Consider the following 24,855-nt stretch of genomic DNA (forward strand, 5'->3'; position numbering starts at 1 on the left):
GTAACGTGCGTTAGCGCGTTATGAAAATTTGTATGCAAACATCGCTGCAGTTATGAGACTGTATACTTCAAAAACCCATGATTCAATGCAATAATAATGAACCCCGTAGAATAACGACAGGGGTCATTTTTTGACGTAGAATAATGACCCCTCTTACTGTAGAATAGTTGGATTTTTCTGTAGAAAAAAGACCCAGGGATAATATTTATTCATTTAAACACGAAGAGAAATGACCTCCGTAGAAAAATGACCCCCTCTATAAACAAGAATAGAGTTTAGTTATACCCTGTATCCAAGATATCTGACTTTGAAATTACCTAAATTTTCACTCTGTTCAACTGATTTTGAAGTTATAAACACCGAACGTATAAAGAAATTGCTGAATATAGTTTTCATATCCGTAGCAAACAAGCACACAAACACACTTACATGGACACATATTGATTGTTAAAAGTTAACTCTCTACTCTCGTCTACATATGGCGGGAAATGACGCGCTGCACTTGTGTAGAAATCTGCTGAACTATTTAAGGAATGAATTCAATATTTATTTGTTTTATACGATATAAAATGGTTTGGGGCAGTTTACGCTTTATAAACCGCGAAGCGGTTTATAAAAAAGCGTAAACTGTTTCAAACCATTTTATATCGTATAAAACAAATAAATATTGAATTCATTGCTTATAATTTAATTTTTTTACTCCTCATTGTAGATATAAACGGTCATTTGACCTTTAAAATGACGTAAAATTGTACAAAATTCAAACGTAACGTCAGGCGTATTGATACGTTTTTGACGTTAGTCTTACTATGACGTAGGCAACATTCTTTATACGATATAAAATAATTTTTTAGCCAATCAGAGAGCGCGTTACAACCAGAATTAAATTATTTTATAATACTTGATACTTTACCAAGAATTATTCTTAACAATATTTTATATAGCTCTATTATTTAAAAACGATATTTGATTAACAAAATATATGCACAGCTTGCTAAACTTTATTTTATCGCGATTTTACAATTGCATCGGCAACAAATTGGCAGGTCTACACGTGTGTGTTCTGAAATCTCTGCAGGTGTTGCTAATGTTGCAGAGTTATTCCGTATTTAAAAAAAGAAAACAAAAGAAAAACAAATTTATACACTATGAGGAAATTGTGTGATAATCAACGAACAAGTGTGAAATGAGCCTATTTACGTTAGGTTTTTAACAATCTATATCTAGACACGTCAATTTTCCACCAATACACTTCCGATCAATTGAAATGTTTTCCTTATTGTTTTCTATGGTGGCATAGATCTGCCACCACTTGTCAGATAATTATGTTAACTTCTTATATGATTATGTCGACTTGTCAGATATTTATGTCAACTTGTCAGATCTTTATGTTGACTTGTCAGAAAATAACCATAGTGACTATAGAGACTCAACATTTTGTTGTCAAAGCGTGATAGTGCCACCAACTGCCATTTTCTTGTCATCATAATACCATATAAGTCGACATAAATATCTGACAAGTTTACATAATCATCTGACAAGTCGACATAAAGATCTGACAAGTTAACATAATTATCTGACAGAAAAAATAATATGGCCACTAGTTTAAAGAAAATTATCATTTATATTGTAAGTCGACTTGTCAGATAATGATGTTGTCTTGTCAGATGTTATGTCGTCTTGTCAAATAATTATGTCGACTTGTCAGATAATTATGTCGACTTGTCAAATAATTATATCGACTTAAAAGATGATTATGTCGACTTGTCAGATCCTTATGTCGACTTGTCAGAAAATATTATTTCAAATGGGTGGCACAAATTGGGCGTGGAAAGGTTAAAGTGTTGAATTCTTAACCACGTAAATAAATGACAAGTCGACTTAAAGAACTGACAAGTGAACATAATTATCTGACAAGTCGACATCAAGATCTGACAAGTCGACATAATTATCTGACAAGTGGTGGCAGATCTATGCCACCATAGTTTTCTTCCTATACCTCTTGTTTCGATCGGCTTAATCTGATAGGGCATTACTTAGACACTTCGTTAAAAATTATTTTTCTGAAAAGTATGAAACCGCTCCAAATTTATTAAGCACAATCTTCCTATGAAGTAGAGGAGTGTTTTAAAAAGTGGTGTCACTTGACAGGTGCACTGCGTAAAGATACCCAACCATGTGCCGAGTGAGGCGTGACTAATCCTGTCTTACCAGCAATGTTGGTAATATTGAAAAGTGATTTGGGAAGTTAGAGTGTTTAACTATTTATATACTAAATTCAATAACAATTCTTTATTTCTTTAAGCTTTACAGCTTATCAGTATATCATACGTTTAACATGAAGTGGTAGTGTTTTTACAGAAGAACTTGTGCATGTACAAATAATAACATATACTGCTATATGTACAGGTTGAGAAAACATAACAAAAGACTATAACAATTATATAATATAGTTGTCGCTTAATAGCATACTTTAAGGAATGAATTTGCCAAGATTACAGAGATCTTTAACATCTTGAATATTAAAAAACTGAATTAATTTAAACATAGAAGGTTTTTTTAATAACAATATTCTTTCATGCATAATCTGTGCAATGTTCTGTATAAAGGACAAACAAATAAAAAATGGAATTCATTTTCAACACTATAGTTTTGCAATGTGGGCAAAATCTATTTTCTCTATTTGTGTTATTATATCTACCAGTTTCAATAGCCAGGCGATGTAACGATAATCGTACCTTAGTTATATATTTCAGTAATTTAATGAGAATAGATTTCCTTAACTTATGGGGGCTAGCAGGTGTAAAGGTGTGAAACGCGATTGACAGGCGTATGTTTTCTATTGTATTAATCGGAGTACCATTATAGTTTACAGTCCAGCTAAATGAAGCAAACTTTATTGTTAAACCGTGTTTAATGGTAAAAACAGATCGTCCGAATCCGGAACGCGAAATTCCGGATATATGGGGCAAAAAAATATATATATCAATATATTTCCAATTAAAATCGTCCGTTAACTCCAGAGTCCGGATCTCTGGCGTCCGGTCATATGACGCCCCACTGTACATCGATATTCTAAACATTTGTCGTAATGCTTTTATAGTGATCATGAATATACTTTTTTAGAGCAAATGTGTGAAGAGTACCTGACTATAGTAAGTTTTAAATAGATAATAAAAACTGATCGAATATAATAAGAAGAGATTATTTCTAAAAGCGTTGATAAGGGGTTCGGGCTTACTTTAGGGGTTTATACCCCCCTTGATTTTGATCAAACAAACTTAGAAACACACGCGTTAGGTAGTGGAAGTTTCTTGATATATTTCTAACAAGGGTCGAGGGCTTCTATCAAATCTATATGTGTCCATTGAATTCTATTTGTGATTTAGCTCACTAGAACTTTGTCATTTTTTAAACTCTTCACAACAATATTGTGGTGAATAGTGGTCCGTTTTCTCCCTTTTCTTTAAAGTGAACATCAAACGAATTACAGGGCAGTGCAGGAAACCTATATATAGGGCTCTCATGTCCAGGTCTCAAATTTGGTCTGTATGGATACCATCAGGTGGTTCCGAGGGGTTAATATCTCCCTTGATTTTAATCACACGATCTTTACTGCCTCCGAAGTTGTCAATGCTCCTACAAACTATTGATGCATTTATCATTTTGATATTGACTAAAGCATGCGCGGATCCAGAAATTTTTTCCAGGGGGGGTCCGAAGGATAATTGTGTTTGCCAGGGGGGGTCCGAGGCATATTTTCGCGATAATTTTACTATGTAAATTTAATAAATTTTCATTTTCCAGGGGGGGTCGGGACCCCCCGACCCCCCCCCCCCCCCCTCTAGATCCGCGCATGGACTAAAGTATGCCGATGATAACGTAAAATATATATTCTGTAAGGGGACTCTCAGTACTTTGACGATTTTCCTTTCTACTGGCGTAATGGCTGCTGTTTTAGAGACTGTTAACTTCAGCATGGTTATAATGCCAAACAATGGAGTATACTTTTCAAAATTTTGATTTTATCAGTAATTCTGGGTGATGCACTTGCATATCTATCAGTTGGGAGAAATCGTCAATGCAAGTTTAATTCATGAACACTATCGAGTCTACTCTCTCATCGCCAATAAACAGAAATTTGTTTCATAGTGTCTTGTATTTCGAAATAATTTTAATGTGTTGTCACTCGTAAAAATGAAATACTTATAAATGTAACTCGTTAACATGAAAACCATAGCCCGATACATGTACAATAGGTCAGTATCTTGTTATAATGGAAGGTTTTTTTTATTTACTAAGATATACCCCTTTTTACACATTAAGTTTATTCGAGTATGAATAATAATTTCTGTTACTTTCTGTAATCTGCAGTAAAAATTACAATATTCTATAGACTATTTCACAAATAATAAAAAATTATACTAAAAACTTTAATCTCTAAGGGGGTCATTATTCTACAGGGATCAGTTTTCTCCATGTAAAGTGTGCTCATTTATATAAACATGACACTTATTCTTCAGGCAGAAGGGTCATTGTTCTACGTAAAATAAAGACCGGGGTCATTTTCTGCATAGAATAAAGACCGGGGGGTGGGTGGGGGGGGGGGGGGGGGGGTGGGGGTTGATCATTCTTCTGCGTCGAAAAATTACCCTCAGTCATTTTTCTACGGGGGTCATTATTCTATTTTACACCGGCCCGCTTCTCTAAGTATTAAATTTTACTTTTAGTTTTATAAAATACATAAACTTCCTCAATCCTTTCTTTTAAAATTGAATATAATCATAATAAAATCGTATATAAAACATTCGAGAAAATTGGGGATAAATATTGAATATAGAAAAAAATCTTTGTTCATCTTGACATTACACGAATATCAGGTCGTTACATACTGCATGTGGGATCAGTCAATGCCTCATAGAAGCTTTGTTTTATATAAAATATATTGACAAAATAAGAAATTAGTAATGTAGCAAAAATCACAAACGATACGATTACAAACGAAAGTATGAGGAAATTTAAAATTATCTATTTTGCAAAATATATCTTATCCGATCAATCAGAACATTGCGCTCATCGGGTCTATACAGAGACCCCAGATATGATTAAAAAATCAATTTAATAATCAGGATAATGTGATTTATTTCAGAATATGTGATAAGATTAATTTTATTGTGATAATTTTCCATTTGGGTCGCCATTTGAAATTTTATTTGGGATCATTTAGGTCGTAATTTGGGTCCATTTGGGTTCATATTGGGTCCATTTGGGTAAATCGACGCACCGGCTGATTCTATGGTGCAAGTTTGCAAGCAGACGGATTCGAGAGATGCCAGATGCAGAACAAATCTCAGGGAGTGCATTGTCATAAGCATAACAATCTTGTATTTATTTACAAATGTGTATACATTTTAATTAATATTTCTTACGAATCAATATTTACTAGGCCTATAATAACATGGTAGGTTTTTGTGCAAAACGGAAATAAAAAAGTTCAGATTGTTTACATGCACTTAATATATGACCTGATTTTTTTAACAAGTCACGTGATTTTAAACAGGCACGAACCAGACCAGGTAGAGAGCGGGGTGGAATGCCGCCATGTTGAGTTGAAGAGGTTTGTAGACTCGTAGATCTCTATCATATACATTTTATAATTTAATAGTGAAATCGTCAATGTATTAGAATTTATATTATACATGTGTGTATTTAACATATCTCCAGTTGAATTCTATAAAGATTAATATTTTGCATATGAACAGTTCGGCCAGAGACATTTAATATTATGTTATTTATCAGTTTATGTTTCTGATAACAGGACTCGGCGATTTTATCAATTGGATGTAAATGCTTAGCGAGCTCGCGAAGCTCACTGGTAGGATTTTGCCTGTTTCTCATTTATTTACAACAAATTGATAAAATCGCCGACTCCTGTGCTCAGATGCGGCTGGCCGTAGTTTTTGTGTAAAACGGAAATATATTGTAGGCCTACTGCAGTACTGTACTATTGTTATCTATAATTGATTGGCTATATGCAATAATATACACCCCAAGACATCCCAGTTAAAATTGAAAGAGGGGGAAAGTTCAGATTGTGTTTATGTAGGACATCTAGCAGTCTAGGCTTTATATGACCTGAATTTTAAACAAGTCACGTGATTTTAAACAGGCACGACCAGACCAGGAAGAGAGCGAGGTGGAATGCCGCCATGTTGAGTTGAAGAGGTTTGTAGACTCGTAGATCTCTATAATGTACCTATTTAATGGTGAAATCTTCAATGTATTAGAATTTATATTATACATGTGTGTATTTAACTTATCTCCAGTTGAATTCTATAGTATACATGCCATAACTGCTATCTTCTTAATCTATTAGCACTCTACCAAGTAGCTTTATTTATGACCCTTGTCCCCTAACCTGGCCATGGGCTTAGTTGCTGCCCATAGATATCCTTGTAGCACATTTGCTTCATTATCTAAGAAATAAAGAATAACGGGATAACTTCCTTGGACAAGTTTGAATACATCTTATGTTTTAAAAAAATCTAAGTTTCAATAAATAAATAATTTACTTTATGGATTGCACAGGTCCACATCAATACTGGTGTGAATGCGTACATGACAGAGGACAGTTTAACACAAAACACCCTGTAATATTGAAATACGAGGCGGAGGGAACCCTGATGTTAGGCTTGTTATTTGAGGGGAATTACTAAATTGCTTAAATATTTATTGCATTCAGCCTGTGGTAAAAGAGCTCATGTCCATTTTTATTGATATATGATAGTACTGGAAACATTTTTTTTTTACCAGATAAGGATGATTATAAAAATGCGTAAATATGGCCAAAATTTTCACTTTCAGGTTCAGAACTTGAAATGGCACTCAAAGGGAAGGTGATTTACCCCCCCCCCCCCCCCCACCTTTAATTGGTGAATATTTGCATGGGTAGACATTAACCTACAAATCTTCAATATATCAGAGACATGAATAACAGAGATTGGCAACACCGCCATTAGCATGTTTTGTTGTTGAAAATGTTACGGGTCCGACCTTACTTTGAGAACTTCTTTTTAGTAAACTGAGATGTGATCTTAAACCAAAAGTATATTGTTTTTATGAAAAAAAGGCAAAGGTTTTTAGACATTTTTGAAACATAAAATTGAAAAATAAGATTAATATAATTATTGCTAGCGCTGTCGAGCGCTAGCAACTACATTAGTCTTTTTCCCTGGAATACGCATGCTCGACTCCATAGTAGGGATTCTGGGAATACTGTACTACTGTAGATAAACTGTACCATTTGAATTTCGTTTTATCATTTTCACATTAAGTTTTGTGTTTTAATGTCAGAAAGTAACAGTAGCTTAGGTCTTATGATGCAAAGTTATTTTCAATATTATAAAAAATAGCTAGCTTTATCTTAAATTTCTTCAAGCTTAGAAAACAACTTTGGATATGTTTTCCGAGCTTGCCAGAAAGGCCCAAGAAGATACGATTGCTACAAAATATACCAATTGTTCTTTGAAATTTTCACCTCGAAATTGAAATTACAGTAGATACATAATGATTAAGGCACAGTCAATGAGCTATGCCATTGCCGATGTGAAGCACACTCTAGATTCACAGTTCTAAATTGAGACCCCACTCCAGCACTATTCCACCACTGTGCCTTCCTTTTAATTAATCGATTCAGAAATATAAACCAATGTTTTAGAAATCTGCTTCTGTGTTTTATGATGGCTACAGCGCTAGCTCACCAATCTTTTTAAAAGATAAGCTTGTATATAAAATATATTGGCCAGTTATCAAACATCGGCGAAATTTTGGACGACGGTTAGCCAACTGCCTCCTTAAATTCCTCTTTTAATTTTGTTTATAAGAGATAGACTCATAAAAATATAATATTTTGGATGTTTTGGTAATAGCTTTTAGCTATACATGTTGAAAGATACACTGATTTAAACTGGGAATACTTTACAATAGGGATAGCGAGATTTCGATCAGTTGCCAATCTCTGTTATTTATGTCTCTGAATATATATGGTAGTTTATGGCAGTTGGGTGGTGCTGGACCTGTGAAAAAGGGCAATTTTCAGAAAATTTCAAGCAAAAAAAATTCTCTGCCACCACAGAGAGAATTGTTCAAATATCAACTTCCAAAAATGCTGCCGCAATTTCTGTAAATTTTCTCTGCATTTTGCAAACAAATGATAAACTACTGATGATCAATGATACCACAGATGATCTGGTGTTACCTTGAAAAATACATTGCTTGTGTTACATAAATCTATGTATTCCTTAAAAAGTCTTAATATTTTTCTGTTTATTTTGACAAGAACTATGATTGATTATTAGATATATCTTCTTCATTATACATTACAGGGTTTTGTGTCATCTATCATACTATTCGGCCAGCCTGGTCCATAATTTCTGGTTGCACACCCTGATTGAATCACCATTGACTGACTGAATGAAGAGACAGGTGATTTAAACTTAAAGGGTAATACAGACTGATAATTTTACACAATATAAAGCAAAGATTGGTATTGCTGCATTTTAACACTGTACTTTTTTGCCATTTTTATGTCACCTGAGTCACTCAAGTGATCATTTGCTATTTGTTTTCTTCCGTCGTCGTGTGTTGTGCCTTATGTGAAAGGGGCATAGTCACAATTTGAGCTATTTTTTGTCTCTTTTTTGTTATTTTTATTGCTTATTAAAGTATTTCTAACGTGTAACCAAAATTGTTAATGTCTGCTGTCGATCTTTAAGTGAGATGCAGGCCTTACAATTCTTTGTAACTTTTTGTTTAATACATCAGTCGCAATGTAGGAAAACTTCAGTTACCATGAATAAGAACTTTGTCCATCTGCTTGTTAACTATGCACTTCAGTAAACAACTTCTACTGTTTATCAATCATCATTATGTTTTAAATGTGATTAGGGTTGGATACCTTTAAGGATGAAACGGTACGATACCATACCGGTATTTTTGAAACGATACGGTATTTTTAACGATACGGTACTAGACCTCAATAAATGAGAATGATAATTTTTTTTCTTCAATAAATGTGTTTTTGATCTTTCAGTGTTATAATTTATAAAGATAGTATCATATATTTACAATAACATACGAATTTACAAGCTATGTTTATGCTTCAATCTTTTAATAAAAGATTAACAAACAAATAAATTGAATCTGATTCTCAAATGTTTAGTAAAGTTACTGGTGTTTCCCCCTTTTCCCAGGCAAAATAACTGACAATGGTCTGAAATGAGACTATACTCTGTCCCAAGATATTTTGGATTCACGTTTGGACGATTTTTAATAAAAATACACTTACCTGTGAAAGAAGTGCAATTGAAATAGTTGAAAGGGATATTTTCCAAGATAATTTCATTGACACATTATCATCTTTCACTCGGAAAAATTCACAAGAACGAAAACAGATTCATTACGGAGATTTATAATGGGGAATGTTTACATCTTTTCTCCATTCGGAATACACTCGGAATACATCGCGCAATATTTCAACGTTATCATCCGGGCTTGCTGCAATGCAAAATCTCCGTAGACATCACATTTTTTAGCATTGTATTGAAACCTGATAAGCTAACAGGGGCGTTTTGACTGAGAAATCTTGGAAATTTTTCATACTTTTGAATGAACATCGTTTGGATCCTGAGGTATTTATAAATATCAAACAATTAAGCCAAACGTGAATCCAAAATATCTTTGGACAGAGTATAGACAGCCGAGCGCTTTACCCGGTTGCCAGCCATTGTTTGGTCGCACTAATTGACGAAACATCAGAAAATAGAACGGAAATAAATAAAGAACTTTTGCTCTATATTGTCTTTAATTTACATTTATTGTCAGAATAAAATTTAAACACTATCATTGTAAATGTATTTTACTATTTTTTAAAAAAAATTATGTATTGTTTTATTAAAGTATTGGCAGTCGAATCAAGTATTGTACTAAGAATGATAAAGCACATATTTCGTTAATTAGCCTATCCTTTTAATATGCGGAGAATCCGATTTTAGCGAGTCTTAAATCGATTTTTAAAATCATTTTAAATGTATAACAAGGTTTCAAAGATACAGAAATACCGTTATTAATACCGGTATTAAATGAAACGGTATTTTACCGGTATTTTAAAAGCAACTTTTCGGTACGGTATTGGTACCGTGTGCCGGTATCCAACCCTAAATGTGATACTGTCTATCCAAAAACCCAAATGTAAACATAAATATTGCATGAAGTTTGTTTACATTGCAAAGAACTGAAAACTCCGTTTCTCAATTGAAACTTCACAACTGACATTCAGATTTTGATTGACCATTAAACATTAGCTTTATGAAGCAACATGTTCATTAAAAATGGTGAAAGAAATTTAGCTCTTATCTTGACCATGACCATTTAAGCACTTTCAGCTCTTTTAATCTCTGGAAACCACAAGGATTATCTTCATCATTCTTAATGTGAAACATCTGTAGGAAGATTATGATATAGATTCATGTCTCCCAGCTCCAAGACTTTTTACTCACCTCAGCTGTAAGCTCAAGTGAGCTATTTTGATCACTTTTTTCTGGCATTTGTCTGTCTGTAAACATATTACGTTTTTGATTTCTCTCCAGAATCAGTGGGTTGATACCAACCAAAGATTGCACAAAGCATATTAGGTTAAGAGGATTCAAATTTTTTTAAATGAAAAATAGGGTTAATCGTCCAAAACTTAGGGTAATTTTTTGTATGCCGTAAATTACAATTTTTTAACACAAATAGATTTGCAACTCAGAAGTTGTTCATCGAAATACATAAATTTTCAGACCAGGAGCTACAGACCTTTAGCTAGAATACAAAGAGAAAATATTTTGAAATCTTAATAATAAAATAAATAGTGCCTGTAAGGGAGGGTAACAGTTGAAATGATACCCCTTGAAAACCATTGTCAACCTCCACTACATAATGCATTGTTATTATGCCCATAATGTCCTCGTCTTCAATTGTGAATTTCACTGCATATGTGGCAGGGGTTGAAGCATTTTATTTTGGGGTGGGGTGACAAAGAGGCCATTTAGTGAACATGTATTTTAGGTAATTTGAGTCTGTGGGGTAACCTATGGCCGTTGGACATGTGTTGTCAATTAACAAGGTTACCGGTACATTTTTAACTCTGTCTTCTCGTGCAGTGTATGTTGTAGCTATAAACTTAAGCATGTTGTGTGCATTACATATGAAACTGTGATTATTATTAAAAATATGACCCTGAAGCTGGGGTATAAATAATCCGAGAATTTTCTTGGTCCCCCCTTTTTTTCCCAATGAATTGATTTTTGCAAGCAGCAAAGAATTAAAGTAAGTGTAACGGTCAGAGGAGCCTCAGATTCAGCTTTAGACTCTGAAATGCAAACATGGGACTCCCTGACGGTCCATTTAAGAGCTATGGTACTCGGGTATTAAGGCCTGTTGGCATTATTTGTTTGTCATTGCCCTGACAATGTTGTCGAGTTTTACTTGACGTTGGTTTGCGCATGGTCAAATATACTGAAAGTCGTTGTGGACTTATTAACATTATTTGATAATGTGTGTGTCAAATTTTTGTCATATCTCAATCTGATTCTCAATGAAGTTTTTAAGTCAACTTTGTATTTATTTCTTAAATGAATCCTGCTTTTGAACAATATATTTGCCAAAAGTTATCAGTTCATTTTTCTTTGTTATGGATATGAAATTATTTTGTTGCGATTCTGAGAATGTTACACAGAATTTGATTGGACTCGGGTGACTCTTAACTAAAGTATTCATCTTGCATGCCACTTAGATCCCATGATGAGACATTTAATTTATTATCTTTTTTTTTCAGATCATAGATCAAAGAATCTGAGCATGGATCCCTCTCGTAATTGGGCCCAGGATGTGTTACGGTGTCGTCTCTGTGAGACCCCGGGCCCCCCTATGTACTGTGACATTTGTCACATACATCTGTGTAAAGCCTGTGTGGGGGAACATCTCTCTGATTTATCCAAAGAACACAAAGTGCTGCCATTTGAAAAGAGAGGATCTACTCCTAAATGCACAAAACATTCCTCAAAACTATGTGAACTTTACTGTAAACAATGTGGCATTCCTATTTGTACAACATGTCTTTCCTCTGAAGAACACAGTGGCCATACATTTATTGAAATATCTAAAAACATTGACAGCAAGAAAGAATTAATTCAAAAAGATTTACAAGAACTAGAGAAATCCATTTATCCCAAATACCAAGAAATTGCATCCATTAACCAAGTCCAAAAATCTGCTCTGAATGAAAACTCCCAGAAATTAACAACAGAAATCGACAAACATGGAGTAGACTTGCACAGAGAAATAAACACCATTATCAGAAACATGAAATCTAACGTGGAGGAAACGGACACCAAACACCTGGCTGTCTTAGACAAACAGGAAGATGAAATTAAACACACCATTTCTGAAATCACACAGACCATTACTGAACTAAAGACGTTACTAGACTCCAATGATGTCAGCCGTGTCTCTGCCTACAAATCCAGGAATGATGAATTCAGAAGATTGCCTCCTAAACTCACAGTGTCCTTACCAAGTTTTACCCCTCAGAAGATCAACAAAGAACAGCTTTATCAACAGTTTGGTTCTCTGTCAGCGTCATCTATCAAAACAGAAGAACATGGCTACACCATGGAATCTCCCGGTGCTGAGTCCTCTCCCCCGGACAGACCGCTCATTGATGTACCACGGATCATCACACAGATAGACACCGAGTATGGAGGATTAAACAGTGTGTCCTGTCTGAGTGATGAGGAGATGTGGACGTGTGGTTTTGGTGACAAAATCATGAGACTGTACAACCTCCGTGGGGAACTAGTGAAGTCAGTCCAAACCAAGTCAGGGTACCATCCATGGGACATAGCAGTGACAAGGAGTGGGGATCTAGTTTATACTGATTACAAAGATAGAACTGTGAACATAGTGAAGAATACACAGATACAGACAGTGATCAGACTACGGGGGTGGAGACCTTGGGGTGTCTGTAGTACCTCCTCTGGTGACCTCCTGGTTGTCATGGTCAGTGATGATGATAAACAAACAAAAGTTGTGTGTTACTCTGGCTCCACAGAGAAACAAAGTATTCAGTACGACGACAAAGGACAACCTCTCTATTCATCTAGTGGATACAGTAAATACATCAGTGAGAACAGGAACCTAGATATCTGTGTGTCAGACAGTGACGCCCGTGCAGTAGTGGTGGTCAATCAGGCCGGGAAACTCCGGTTTACCTACACTGGTCCTCCCTCTACTACCAAGGGATCATTCTATCCACTCGGCATCACAACAGACAGCCAGGGTCGGATCCTGACAGTAGACCGTAACAACGCCTGTATCCACATCCTGGATCAGGACGGACAGTTCCTCCGCTACATTGACAACTGTCATTTACAGGCTCCACAGGGTTTATGTGTGGACACCAGAGACAACCTCTTTGTGGCTGTGTACACAGGTACAGTGAAGAAAATACAATATTACATGTAAACAAACTGTGTATAATTATCTATCAAATCAATGTAGGTAGATAAACTGTTATGTGTAGACTATGTAAACAGACTGTGTACTTATATTACATAAAGATAACGTGTTCATCTTTATTATAATATGTCAGACAACTATGTTTATATACCACAACATATATATGTGTGTGTGTGCATAAAATTATAATGTGTATAACATTATGTGACAACAAATTAATTAACTGTGTTTAGATCTATTTTATCATATTGACTTTACTAAAATGATTCCTGTATGCAGAATATTACATGTACATGTGTCAAATTATTGTACGTAAACAAATCACTGAAAACAAACTTGATTTACAAGTGTACTTAATGGACTGTTTATACATGGATTTTATTTGTGCAAGGAACTTTGTGCATACATTTTGGTCAAAGATTTGTGTTTTTATTTTTGAAAATGAAACTTTTAATTTAGAAAATTGATTAATTTGAAAAACAAAGAGAAATGATCAAGTCATATGTAATTTATCAATGATATTTTCATTAAACGAATAAATAAATTAATGATTTTGTGTGAGTTATTTTATGTAACTTTATATTTTTTTATGTGTTGCCAGAAAAAAGTTTCAAACCTTCCTTATTAAACCAAACATTTATTTGTGAACTTCATGTAATTTATTTCATTAAAGTTGATTTCATAATATCTTAATTGGCTACTGACCTCAGTACATCTGGGGAGCAATGGCGGTTGACGTTACTTATTTTTCTCTATATAAAAATAAAAACTACCTACCTAAAAACTGAATAAGGTTTTATTTATTTTATGAAGAGAAAAATAAGTAACATCAAGTGTCTGTGTTGAAGAGGACAAACCAACATTATTATATGGGTGCCTATTTTGAGGATTGAAATTTGAGAAAATGTAACATTGATAGCTGGAAGTTTAAACATACAAAGCTATTTTGTCTGAACAAATTGATATCCTTCGTAAATTTACAGAAATGGGTCACAATTTACACGGTTTACAACCATGCGCGGATCTAAAAGGGAGGTGCCCCCCCCCCCCCCGAAAAACATTTATTTCTTGATCCGCGCATGACAACTTCAACAATTTAAGATAACTATGCAAGTTTTGATGTAAGTTTAATTCCCCTGACCCCCTCCCCCTTTCTTTGATCCGCGCAACAATATATGTACCTCTTACCCAGTTACGATATAGGTAGTCTACGAGTTGTGTCATATAGCTGATACAGAGTTACCCCTCTTTGATCAGAATTTACAAGATTTCACAGCATCCATCAATATCGCGAAGGGAGCACAGTAAATATTAACACGTGCGCGGAACTAAAGGGGCGGTTAAAGAGGGAGGGGGTTAGGACCCCTTACTGATGAAAGTGAGAAGAAAAAAGACTATAGCCTAAGGGCATACGTAGAGAGTACGTTGGTTTCCGTCGAAGATTGACCCCTGATTTAGTTGTTGCATGCTCGTCTCTAAAAAAAAAAAAGGAAGCCTAACATACGTTACTTTCATTTACTATGTAAATTCAATAAATTTATGAAACTTTTTTCAGAAGGGGCTCCGGAGACCCCCCCCCCCTCTTTTTTTTTTAGTTGTACGCATGTGTTAATATTGACTTCGGTGCAGAATTAGGAGGGTGTTTTCACGATATTGCTGGATGCGCTGATTTCTCTATAGAAATTATATTATAGGGAGAAAAAACGTACGAATGTAAGGACCGAAGATCAATAAATGCCGATTGATACATGATAATTCTTGTTAACTTTTTGTGTGAAAAGTGGTTAAAATAGTTAAATAGGAAGAAAGACTCGTCGATAGAGTAAGTTCTATGCTTATCCGGAAATAAATCAGTATTGCTTCAGATCTAGGACTAGCAACGTTGTGACCAATACATTGATTCCTGTTCAGTTGTTAAAATTTTGGAGAAAAGAGGAAAAAAATGAAAACATAAAATGTTTAAAAAATCATAACTCGTCATATCACTTACAAAGGTTATAATAACAGAACGAAGTGATAACTTAAGTTAAAATAAAACGGAACTGTTTTTTTCTTCTTTCAGACAATAAACCGATGTAAAAATGAGAATCAAATAAACACGTGAATTTATTTGATCTGTTGAGATCTTCACAAGTATTTGGCACCCTAAAACATGTTAATAACATTTAGAGTCTCTAAGGTTTTTTCAGGTTTATTAAAAATTGTCATTATTTAATTTAATAATTCGTATTTGTTAAATATGGGCAAGGGAAACTTCATTTTATATTTGACGAGACATATCTCACTCATATTATACACCATTGATTTTTTAAACTTTAAGATATTTTTTTTCTTTATCTTGCAATAAGCTATTATAAATGTTCTTATAGAAGAATTAAGTTAACGAAAGTTTATGAAGAAATAAATAGATAATATCAGAAATAACAAAGAGATTATTTAAAACATCTATATACGTGCTAACTGCTAAAAGAAGTAATTGAAGTAGTATAATTGAAGAATTTTATTCCTACTTCGCCTTAACTGTCAAAAATGTGCATATATATGCATGGCATCGTTTTGTTAATAGTCGCTTAAAAGAATTAGTCGCTGACATTAGAAGCATGCATGAATGAGAGAGAGAGAGAGAGAGAGAGAGAGAGAATAAATATATCGTATCAGATACTAGTATAATTTGGAATTTATATAAAATAATTACTCTGGGTTTTTTTTTTATATTTATATCAATATTTGTATGTCAAATGCAATCTACATATGCCGTCTACAGCTAGATTCAGTGTAGAGTGACGAAAAACGTACTGTCACGTCTTGCTTTTTTGTCCTTAATAACGTGATCTGAATTCACTATAAATTTGGGGAAATTTAACTTTAATTTGAACACTCGCTTGCTGTGATGAACTAAATTTAACTCGCTGATGTAATTTCTTATTGGTGTCAGCTCTACTGACGTTGTTATATGTTGAACACAATCTGTCGTGGCTGCAATCCAAATAAGAAAAATGATGATAAAATATGAATACAAGTTTATTGAATGGAGCGTCGCATGGAAGTGCTATAAACAACAGTCACCAGTTAGGTAGACGTTAGAAGTAATCCGGTAGACCGACCGCGTCATAACTGCTTAATATTCATAAGGTTACGGAAAATACCGGTCATTGACGAGAAAGTAAAAATAGGCCAGCGCGGGTGACATTGCACATGGTGCGATCATGTGGAAAACGTTATGGACACCCGTGACAGAGGACGGATTGTGTGGGTGGGTGGGTACTTTTGAGGATGCAGAAAAAATCAGAAAAGCATACGAAGTTGACTCATCCATAACATTTGTTTCGGGGAAGAAGGAAGCTAACTTTGGAAGGCCAGAAATCGGTAACGTTACCTATACGTACTCTTGTATGCCCATATTATAAATAGCATTTTTCATTATCTATTGAGTTTTGAGTTATTGAAGGAATATTATGGTCAATGAAAAATATATTATAGTATTAACTTAAAATCAGACTGTTGAAAGACAAGGCTATATTGTATTTATAAAACTATAGACGCTCTCTCTCTCTCTCTCTCTCTCTCTCTTTTATTTAAAAATAATCTGCATTTATACTGTCCTAATTCAGACCCCATCTACAATAATGTAAATTATATGTATAACCTAGTAAGATGTATATATACTTGTATATTGTGATGATCATTGAAATACCCCTCCCTACCCACCTATCAATTAGCCTAGGTAGGACACAGCATGCAAATCCTGCATCAAAAGATTATCTGACTTATTTGATTGAGGTATTTAATTACCAGAATTACAGTACTTAACTTAATACCACACATCATTGTTACTTAATATACAACTTACTACTTATCACCCCCCCCCCTTATTTTCATACTACACATGCGCGGATCCAGAAAATTTTTCCAGGGGGGGTCCGAAGGATAATTGTGTTTGCCAGGGGGGGTCCGAGGCATATTTTCGCGATAATTTTACTATGTAAATTTAATAAATTTTCATTTTCCAGGGGGGGGGGGGTCGAGACCCCCCCTGACCCCCCCTCTAGATCCGCGCATGCTACATGTAATGGGTTTTAAATGTGGAAAAGATATGATGTACATCACATGTATACATCCACAGTGTCTCAAAAGTCTCTGAGGCCAATATTTTATATGCAATTTCATATTTTTTGTAATAATTCAGGGATGCGTCATTTAAATAATAAATCATTACATACTTACATAATTATGAAACTAATAGTACTTTTAGAAAATTTATTATTTTCCCCAATATCAACAGTTTGAACATCAATTTTCCCATTATATGGACCCTGGACCCAGTTTAAAAACATTAGGAAACCCCCTGTATTGATTGTTTTAAATATTATCTTACATCAATTATTAATTGATGTAAAATATCATTTTTTAAAAACAATAAATTTTGCATATGATCAAGCAATACCCAATGATTCAGTTGTACTTCGTAAATACGATCTATGGGAAAACTGACATATTTTTTTTTGCAGTTATTAATGAGAAGTCTCGAGTACGATTTAATGATGTTGGAGATCCTTGTATTGTTCCTTATGACGGAACACCCTTCATCATTTTGGCTAGGTGTGAAAGACACTGCATATTCGGAAAAGACAAACACAAAAAGAAAGTGTGAAAATTAGCGACATCAATCAACCAGACTTGTAAGGGATTTATTAGGACCCGACACTCCAAACCACAAAGATAGTGTAATGTTTTGCAAAAAAGCAAATTGCAATTTAAAATATGCAAGTACTAATAGTTGTAGAGTGTTTCGGCAGTTATGAGCCTCATCAGGGGTCTGCAAGAATAGCTGATGTTTATTTTAAGTGAGACCTGATTATCTCGTCGCTAATGTTTTTGTGCTTGCTGAAAGCTATAATAGGTCGAGCATCAAAAGAAGATTTGCATTCAGAATTCCTAAGTACAATATCCCAATACTTTAAAATTCGCTTTTTGAGTCCTTTAAGGCAAGGATTGAATTTAGTAACCAATACCGTAGGGTTACGTAGTGCTTGCTTTGGAGTCTTATTGAGGATGAGTTTTGTTCGATTTGTGTTTGTTGTTTCTTTGATAATTGGGTCGATTTCTTGGGGAGAGTAGCCCCGCTTTGACAGATGCGCCTTAAAATCATTGAGTGTAGTATTCAAAATTGTAGGGTCGGTAGTATTTCGTGCATGTCTAATGCATTCTCCTTTAATGAAACCTTTAAACACAGATGGGCTATGAGCGCTCTGTCTGTGTAGATATTGAAAGTTGTTTGTAGGTTTGATAAATGACTTTATGTCAAGCTTGTTAAAGGTTTGAAATCTGGGGCCTTTGTAAACTGTAGTATCAAGAAAATTCACAGAAGATGGTGAGACTTCAAACGTAAATTGAAGATGCTTGTGACAATGATTGCCAATTTGAAAAAAATCCTCTATTTCCTCTGTGGTGCCATTGAATATAATAAAGCCATCATCCCGATATCTTCCATGGAACAAAATTTTGTTTGCATGACGAAATTGTGTAACAATATGCTGTGTGATTTGATACATTCGAATGTCACAAATTTCTGGACTTGGAATTGCACCCATGCTTGCTCCAATGATTTGCTTGTAGAATTTTCCGTCAAATTCAAAGTAATTGTTTTCTAAAACGCATTTCAATAATAGCATTAGCTCCTTGGGTGTGGGATAAGGAATGTCTGATTTAATTTTATTAGCCTGCGTGTAAGCCTCGTGCACCGATGAAAGAAGTTCATTGAATTCCATGTTTGTGTACATGCTTGTCACGTCATAAGTAATTAATAATGCGTTAGGTGGCGGTGTGAGGCTTTCAATTTTGTTGATAAAGTCCGCAGTATCTTTAATATACGTTGATTGTTTTTGTACGATAGGGACGAGAAAGTGATCGCAGTACTGTCCTATTTTCCTTGTCGGCGTGTTGCATTGCGCGATAATTGGTCTACCAGGTGGTAATTTTCTGATGCTGCAATGACCGTTCATTAAAGCGTTGTAAATGTGTTCAGGAATTTTGTGGGTTTTTGGTAGAAGATAAAGATGACCACATTTTAATGACGGTTTATTGTCATTCAGAAACTTGTAAGTTTCTTTGTCTAGTGACCCATTTATATGCATTTCCGAAAGTATATTTTGAATATCATTATGCAGCTTGAGCATGTTCGGTTCAGGTACTTGCATATAGTGTTTGGATAACAGTTGTCGATGTGCTTCTGAGACATACTGATCTCTGTTCATAATGACAATGGTATTACTTTTATCTGCTTTTTTTATAACGATGTCGTTGTTATTTTTAAGCGATAAAATAGCCGCTCTCTCAGATTTAGAGATATTCGATCTCGTGTTTACAATTTCCATTGAGGAAAGTTCAAGTTTTGTTTTATCTATGTAATCCTCGAGTTCTCGGCAAGCCAAAGGCGGCATAAACCCAGACTTTGTTTTAAAGGGGTGAATCGGCGAGTTGTCCCCGGTATCAAAGTGGAATTTGCATCTGAGTTTTCTTGCAAATTCGTCAAAGTCTTTGAGAAGTAAACGCTTAGCGTTGTTATTTTTTGGCGTAGGAATGAATTTTAAGCCTTTGCTCAAAAGTGAGAGCTCGTCTTTGGATAGCGTGTGTCGTGATAGGTTTAACACGAGCTAGTCTCCTATGGCCGTAGATTTTTTACAGTGAGCCTGATAAGCCCGTAAATAATTACACGTGCGTTTCACGGTTTTGTTTTGTTTACTCCGTCTATTTAATCGTCGAGCCATTTAAATAGAGGAGCTGCGTGTGTACAATAACAACAATTAGTGTGTAGGTTAGGTAGGAATCCGTCTAATTACCAATGTGTGTTGGTAGATTAGAGGATACTGGTAATGTAACGCAGTGAGAACTGATAGCCCGATTTATAGATTAATTGCGGTCACGTGGAGGCTGCTGTGTGCGATCGCGTTAAAATTCGCGTTAAACAACAAACACAAATCGAACAAAACTCATCCTCAATAAGACTCCAAAGCAAGCACTACGTAACCCTACGGTATTGGTTACTAAATTCAATCCTTGCCTTAAAGGACTCAAAAAGCGAATTTTAAAGTATTGGGATATTGTACTTAGGAATTCTGAATGCAAATCTTCTTTTGATGCTCGACCTATTATAGCTTTCAGCAAGCACAAAAACATTAGCGACGAGATAATCAGGTCTCACTTAAAATAAACATCAGCTATTCTTGCAGACCCCTGATGAGGCTCATAACTGCCGAAACACTCTACAACTATTAGTACTTGCATATTTTAAATTGCAATTTGCTTTTTTGCAAAACATTACACTATCTTTGTGGTTTGGAGTGTCGGGTCCTAATAAATCCCTTACAAGTCTGGTTGATTGATGTCGCTAATTTTCACACAAAATTCCTGAACACATTTACAACGCTTTAATGAACGGTCATTGCAGCATCAGAAAATTACCACCTGGTAGACCAATTATCGCGCAATGCAACACGCCGACAAGGAAAATAGGACAGTACTGCGATCACTTTCTCGTCCCTATCGTACAAAAACAATCAACGTATATTAAAGATACTGCGGACTTTATCAACAAAATTGAAAGCCTCACACCGCCACCTAACGCATTATTAATTACTTATGACGTGACAAGCATGTACACAAACATGGAATTCAATGAACTTCTTTCATCGGTGCACGAGGCTTACACGCAGGCTAATAAAATTAAATCAGACATTCCTTATCCCACACCCAAGGAGCTAATGCTATTATTGAAATGCGTTTTAGAAAACAATTACTTTGAATTTGACGGAAAATTCTACAAGCAAATCATTGGAGCAAGCATGGGTGCAATTCCAAGTCCAGAAATTTGTGACATTCGAATGTATCAAATCACACAGCATATTGTTACACAATTTCGTCATGCAAACAAAATTTTGTTCCATGGAAGATATCGGGATGATGGCTTTATTATATTCAATGGCACCACAGAGGAAATAGAGGATTTTTTTCAAATTGGCAATCATTGTCACAAGCATCTTCAATTTACGTTTGAAGTCTCACCATCTTCTGTGAATTTTCTTGATACTACAGTTTACAAAGGCCCCAGATTTCAAACCTTTAACAAGCTTGACATAAAGTCATTTATCAAACCTACAAACAACTTTCAATATCTACACAGACAGAGCGCTCATAGCCCATCTGTGTTTAAAGGTTTCATTAAAGGAGAATGCATTAGACATGCACGAAATACTACCGACCCTACAATTTTGAATACTACACTCAATGATTTTAAGGCGCATCTGTCAAAGCGGGGCTACTCTCCCCAAGAAATCGACCCAATTATCAAAGAAACAACAAACACAAATCGAACAAAACTCATCCTCAATAAGACTCCAAAGCAAGCACTACGTAACCCTACGGTATTGGTTACTAAATTCAATCCTTGCCTTAAAGGACTCAAAAAGCGAATTTTAAAGTATTGGGATATTGTACTTAGGAATTCTGAATGCAAATCTTCTTTTGATGCTCGACCTATTATAGCTTTCAGCAAGCACAAAAACATTAGCGACGAGATAATCAGGTCTCACTTAAAATAAACATCAGCTATTCTTGCAGACCCCTGATGAGGCTCATAACTGCCGAAACACTCTACAACTATTAGTACTTGCATATTTTAAATTGCAATTTGCTTTTTTGCAAAACATTACACTATCTTTGTGGTTTGGAGTGTCGGGTCCTAATAAATCCCTTACAAGTCTGGTTGATTGATGTCGCTAATTTTCACACGGGATAATTAAAAGGTACCTGACTATATATGATGCAGCAATATAACGTTACCTGTATTCCTTCGCAGTCTTTACGTCAAACTCTCTTCATGACACAATTGTAAGATGTCAAAATTGATATACTTAGGAAATTGTCTGAAAATTACTCATAAACCAGTTGTTCTTTTTCTTATACTATATATCATGCCTGTAAACAGTGGTAAACATGGTAAAACATTGGAAAATGCGCCATACTGGCTTTCGGTTTACGCAAATACAATTAATTAATGTAGGGTTGGTGATTTTTTTTTCGGATTTAAAACGGTTAACGTTATATATGTACATTACAAGATTAATTACTAAATGATTTATACCATTTTAGAATCAATTTATTATCGTGCCTATCCATGTTTTTTTAAACAACACGGACCACTATTGCCTGTTCATAAATGAATATTATTATTTAATCAAACACTTAATATCCTCACAGAGAATAATATACCCCCCCCACCCCTTTCTCTGCACGGCGCTAATTTGTAGCTTGAACTTTTGGGGGGAAATGAGTTTTACTTTGTTGGTTGCATAAAAACAAATATGTTGGTTGCATAAAAACAAATATACATGTACATACATTTCATTATGTAAAGTAAGTCATTCCGTTTATAACAAACTACTGTTCGGAAGACGTATATAAATAACCCGGAAGGCGTTTATAAATAACTTGGAAAGCGTTTATAAATAACTCGGAAATACATGCATATTTATGAGGCGTGACGTGGTCAGTCTACCGGATTACTTCTAACGTCTACCCACCAGTTACAAAAGTTTAAGTTCATTTACGTATAATATTTTAAAACTCTGGTGACCGTAACAGAGGTATAAACAAGATGTAATAAAAATATAACCTCTGTATTATTAATTAACAATATGAAAAATAATAAAATCCAATGTAAACAATATAAAGAATATAAACAAAGACTTAACGTCGAGGAAATTCGAATTAAAACTTGACAACGCGTATGTGAATTAGAACCAAAAGCGATTACAAAGATCTTAAACGATGAATGATTTGAAAGCCTTTATGGTATAATTTTATCTAATTTAACTGTCAATATTTACTGAGAACTTACAATTTGATCTAAACATGCTTCCCGTATTTTGTTTCCCGAACTAACTTTAAATTACCTCCTTTTACTAAAGAGTCCCTTTAACTTAGAAATGGCGCTAAATTCAAATTCTAATTTACCACGCATCAATGCAACAAACAAAAGTATTTCATTTACTTGTCTATTCTACGACTATCAAAAATAAAACTATTTACTAAAAAAATACATGTGTTAACGGCAAAACTTAGACGGATGAAAAAAGCAATTATTCTGTCTCCTAGCCGATAGGTTAATAATGAATTATTTCATAAACGACAAAGCTCAAATTTAGAAACTTATTCCTTTAAAATCATAACTTATTTAAATACCAAAATTAAAAAATAAACGTTTAAGCAAATTATTAATTTCTTAAAATCAAACTTTTATGAACTTTGAAACAACAGAAAATAAAATAGAGGGCAACATACCTGCAATCCAAATAAGAAAAATGATGATAAATATGAATACAAGTTTATTGAATGGAGCGTCGCATGGAAGTGACCGAGTTAGGCCAAATTTCCAGCGACGTCCCCACGCGCTTGGATTGCAGGGCATTGACCAATCAAAATTCAGTATTAGATGATCGGAAATATCAAAAGTGTGAAAATTTACCATTTTAAGTAAAAACCTATTAGTGATAAATCACGTGACCCGTACAGTTTATCCGTTTAATTGACATAACTCAGCGCAGCTGTACATAGCCGTGGGTCATTTGCAAAAAGAAAAAAAGTACAATAAAAATGAAACTTGATTACGTAATTGATTAAGCCTATTTCGGACTAGGCCGGATATCAAAGACTGATAAGTAAACTATTTACACACAATACAATGGATGGTCCATTAAGTGGACATGCTAGGGATTACTCAATTTACACCTTCTTACATTTTGTAAAAAAAAACTATTTACCAAATAAACAACACAATGTCCAGAGGAATTGCTGTCATGTGTTTGAACATTTGACATTTGAATGAATAAAAGAGAAATTGACAATGAACTGTTAAAATTCAGTAAACAAGTTATCTAATTCTTTAAATATTGCATATTCGTTCATGTAGTGAACAGTTAAAAATATAAAGATAATGATACAATTTCTAATGAATCTTTTCCGTTAAATCTATCTGTCCTTCCACAAATTCATTTAAAAATTAAATTTAGTCATAACAACAAATTTAATTTTTAAATGAATTTGTGGAAGGACAGTACCGTCAGAATTCCCGCGCCGGCGAAGTCCACTCGATATTTCCGCAATATGTTCACGAGGGTAAGAAAACGCCTGTGAACTTTATCCAGTGGCGTCGGAAGCAAATTGAAAGTTGGGGGGGGGGGGGGGGGGGTAGACTAATCCTCAGAAATCTTAACGAGCAAAAAAAACTAATATACCCTATTA

At 34.6% G+C, this 24,855-nt stretch overlaps 2 protein-coding genes across 11 annotated transcripts in view; both read left to right on the forward strand.

Annotated features, from left to right (window-relative positions):
- LOC105331211 (uncharacterized protein C12orf56) overlaps positions 1-24,855 on the forward strand; it is a 70,835-nt gene that overhangs the window by 39,637 nt on the left and 6,343 nt on the right. The gene's annotated exons all lie outside the window — the stretch shown is intronic.
- LOC117682044 (E3 ubiquitin-protein ligase TRIM71) overlaps positions 5,152-24,855 on the forward strand; it is a 40,014-nt gene continuing 20,310 nt past the window's right edge. Inside the window, exons 1-4 of one of the 10 annotated variants that reach the window (XM_066083010.1) lie at positions 5,152-5,384; positions 6,170-6,225; positions 8,385-8,502; positions 11,876-14,109. In XM_066083010.1, coding sequence (XP_065939082.1) covers positions 11,899-13,563 — 1,665 coding nt within the window. In that variant the 5' untranslated portion in view covers positions 5,152-5,384; positions 6,170-6,225; positions 8,385-8,502; positions 11,876-11,898 and the 3' untranslated portion in view covers positions 13,564-14,109. Of the gene's footprint in view, positions 5,385-5,477; positions 5,618-6,169; positions 6,226-6,913; positions 6,933-8,384; positions 8,503-11,875; positions 14,110-24,855 lie in introns of those variants that run through there. The other 9 variants (XM_066083009.1, XM_066083012.1, XM_066083011.1 and 6 more) reach the window with 9 other exon arrangements.

Source organism: Magallana gigas, chromosome 4 (genome assembly GCF_963853765.1).
Source record: "Magallana gigas chromosome 4, xbMagGiga1.1, whole genome shotgun sequence".
Classification (NCBI taxonomy): domain Eukaryota; kingdom Metazoa; phylum Mollusca; class Bivalvia; order Ostreida; family Ostreidae; genus Magallana; species Magallana gigas.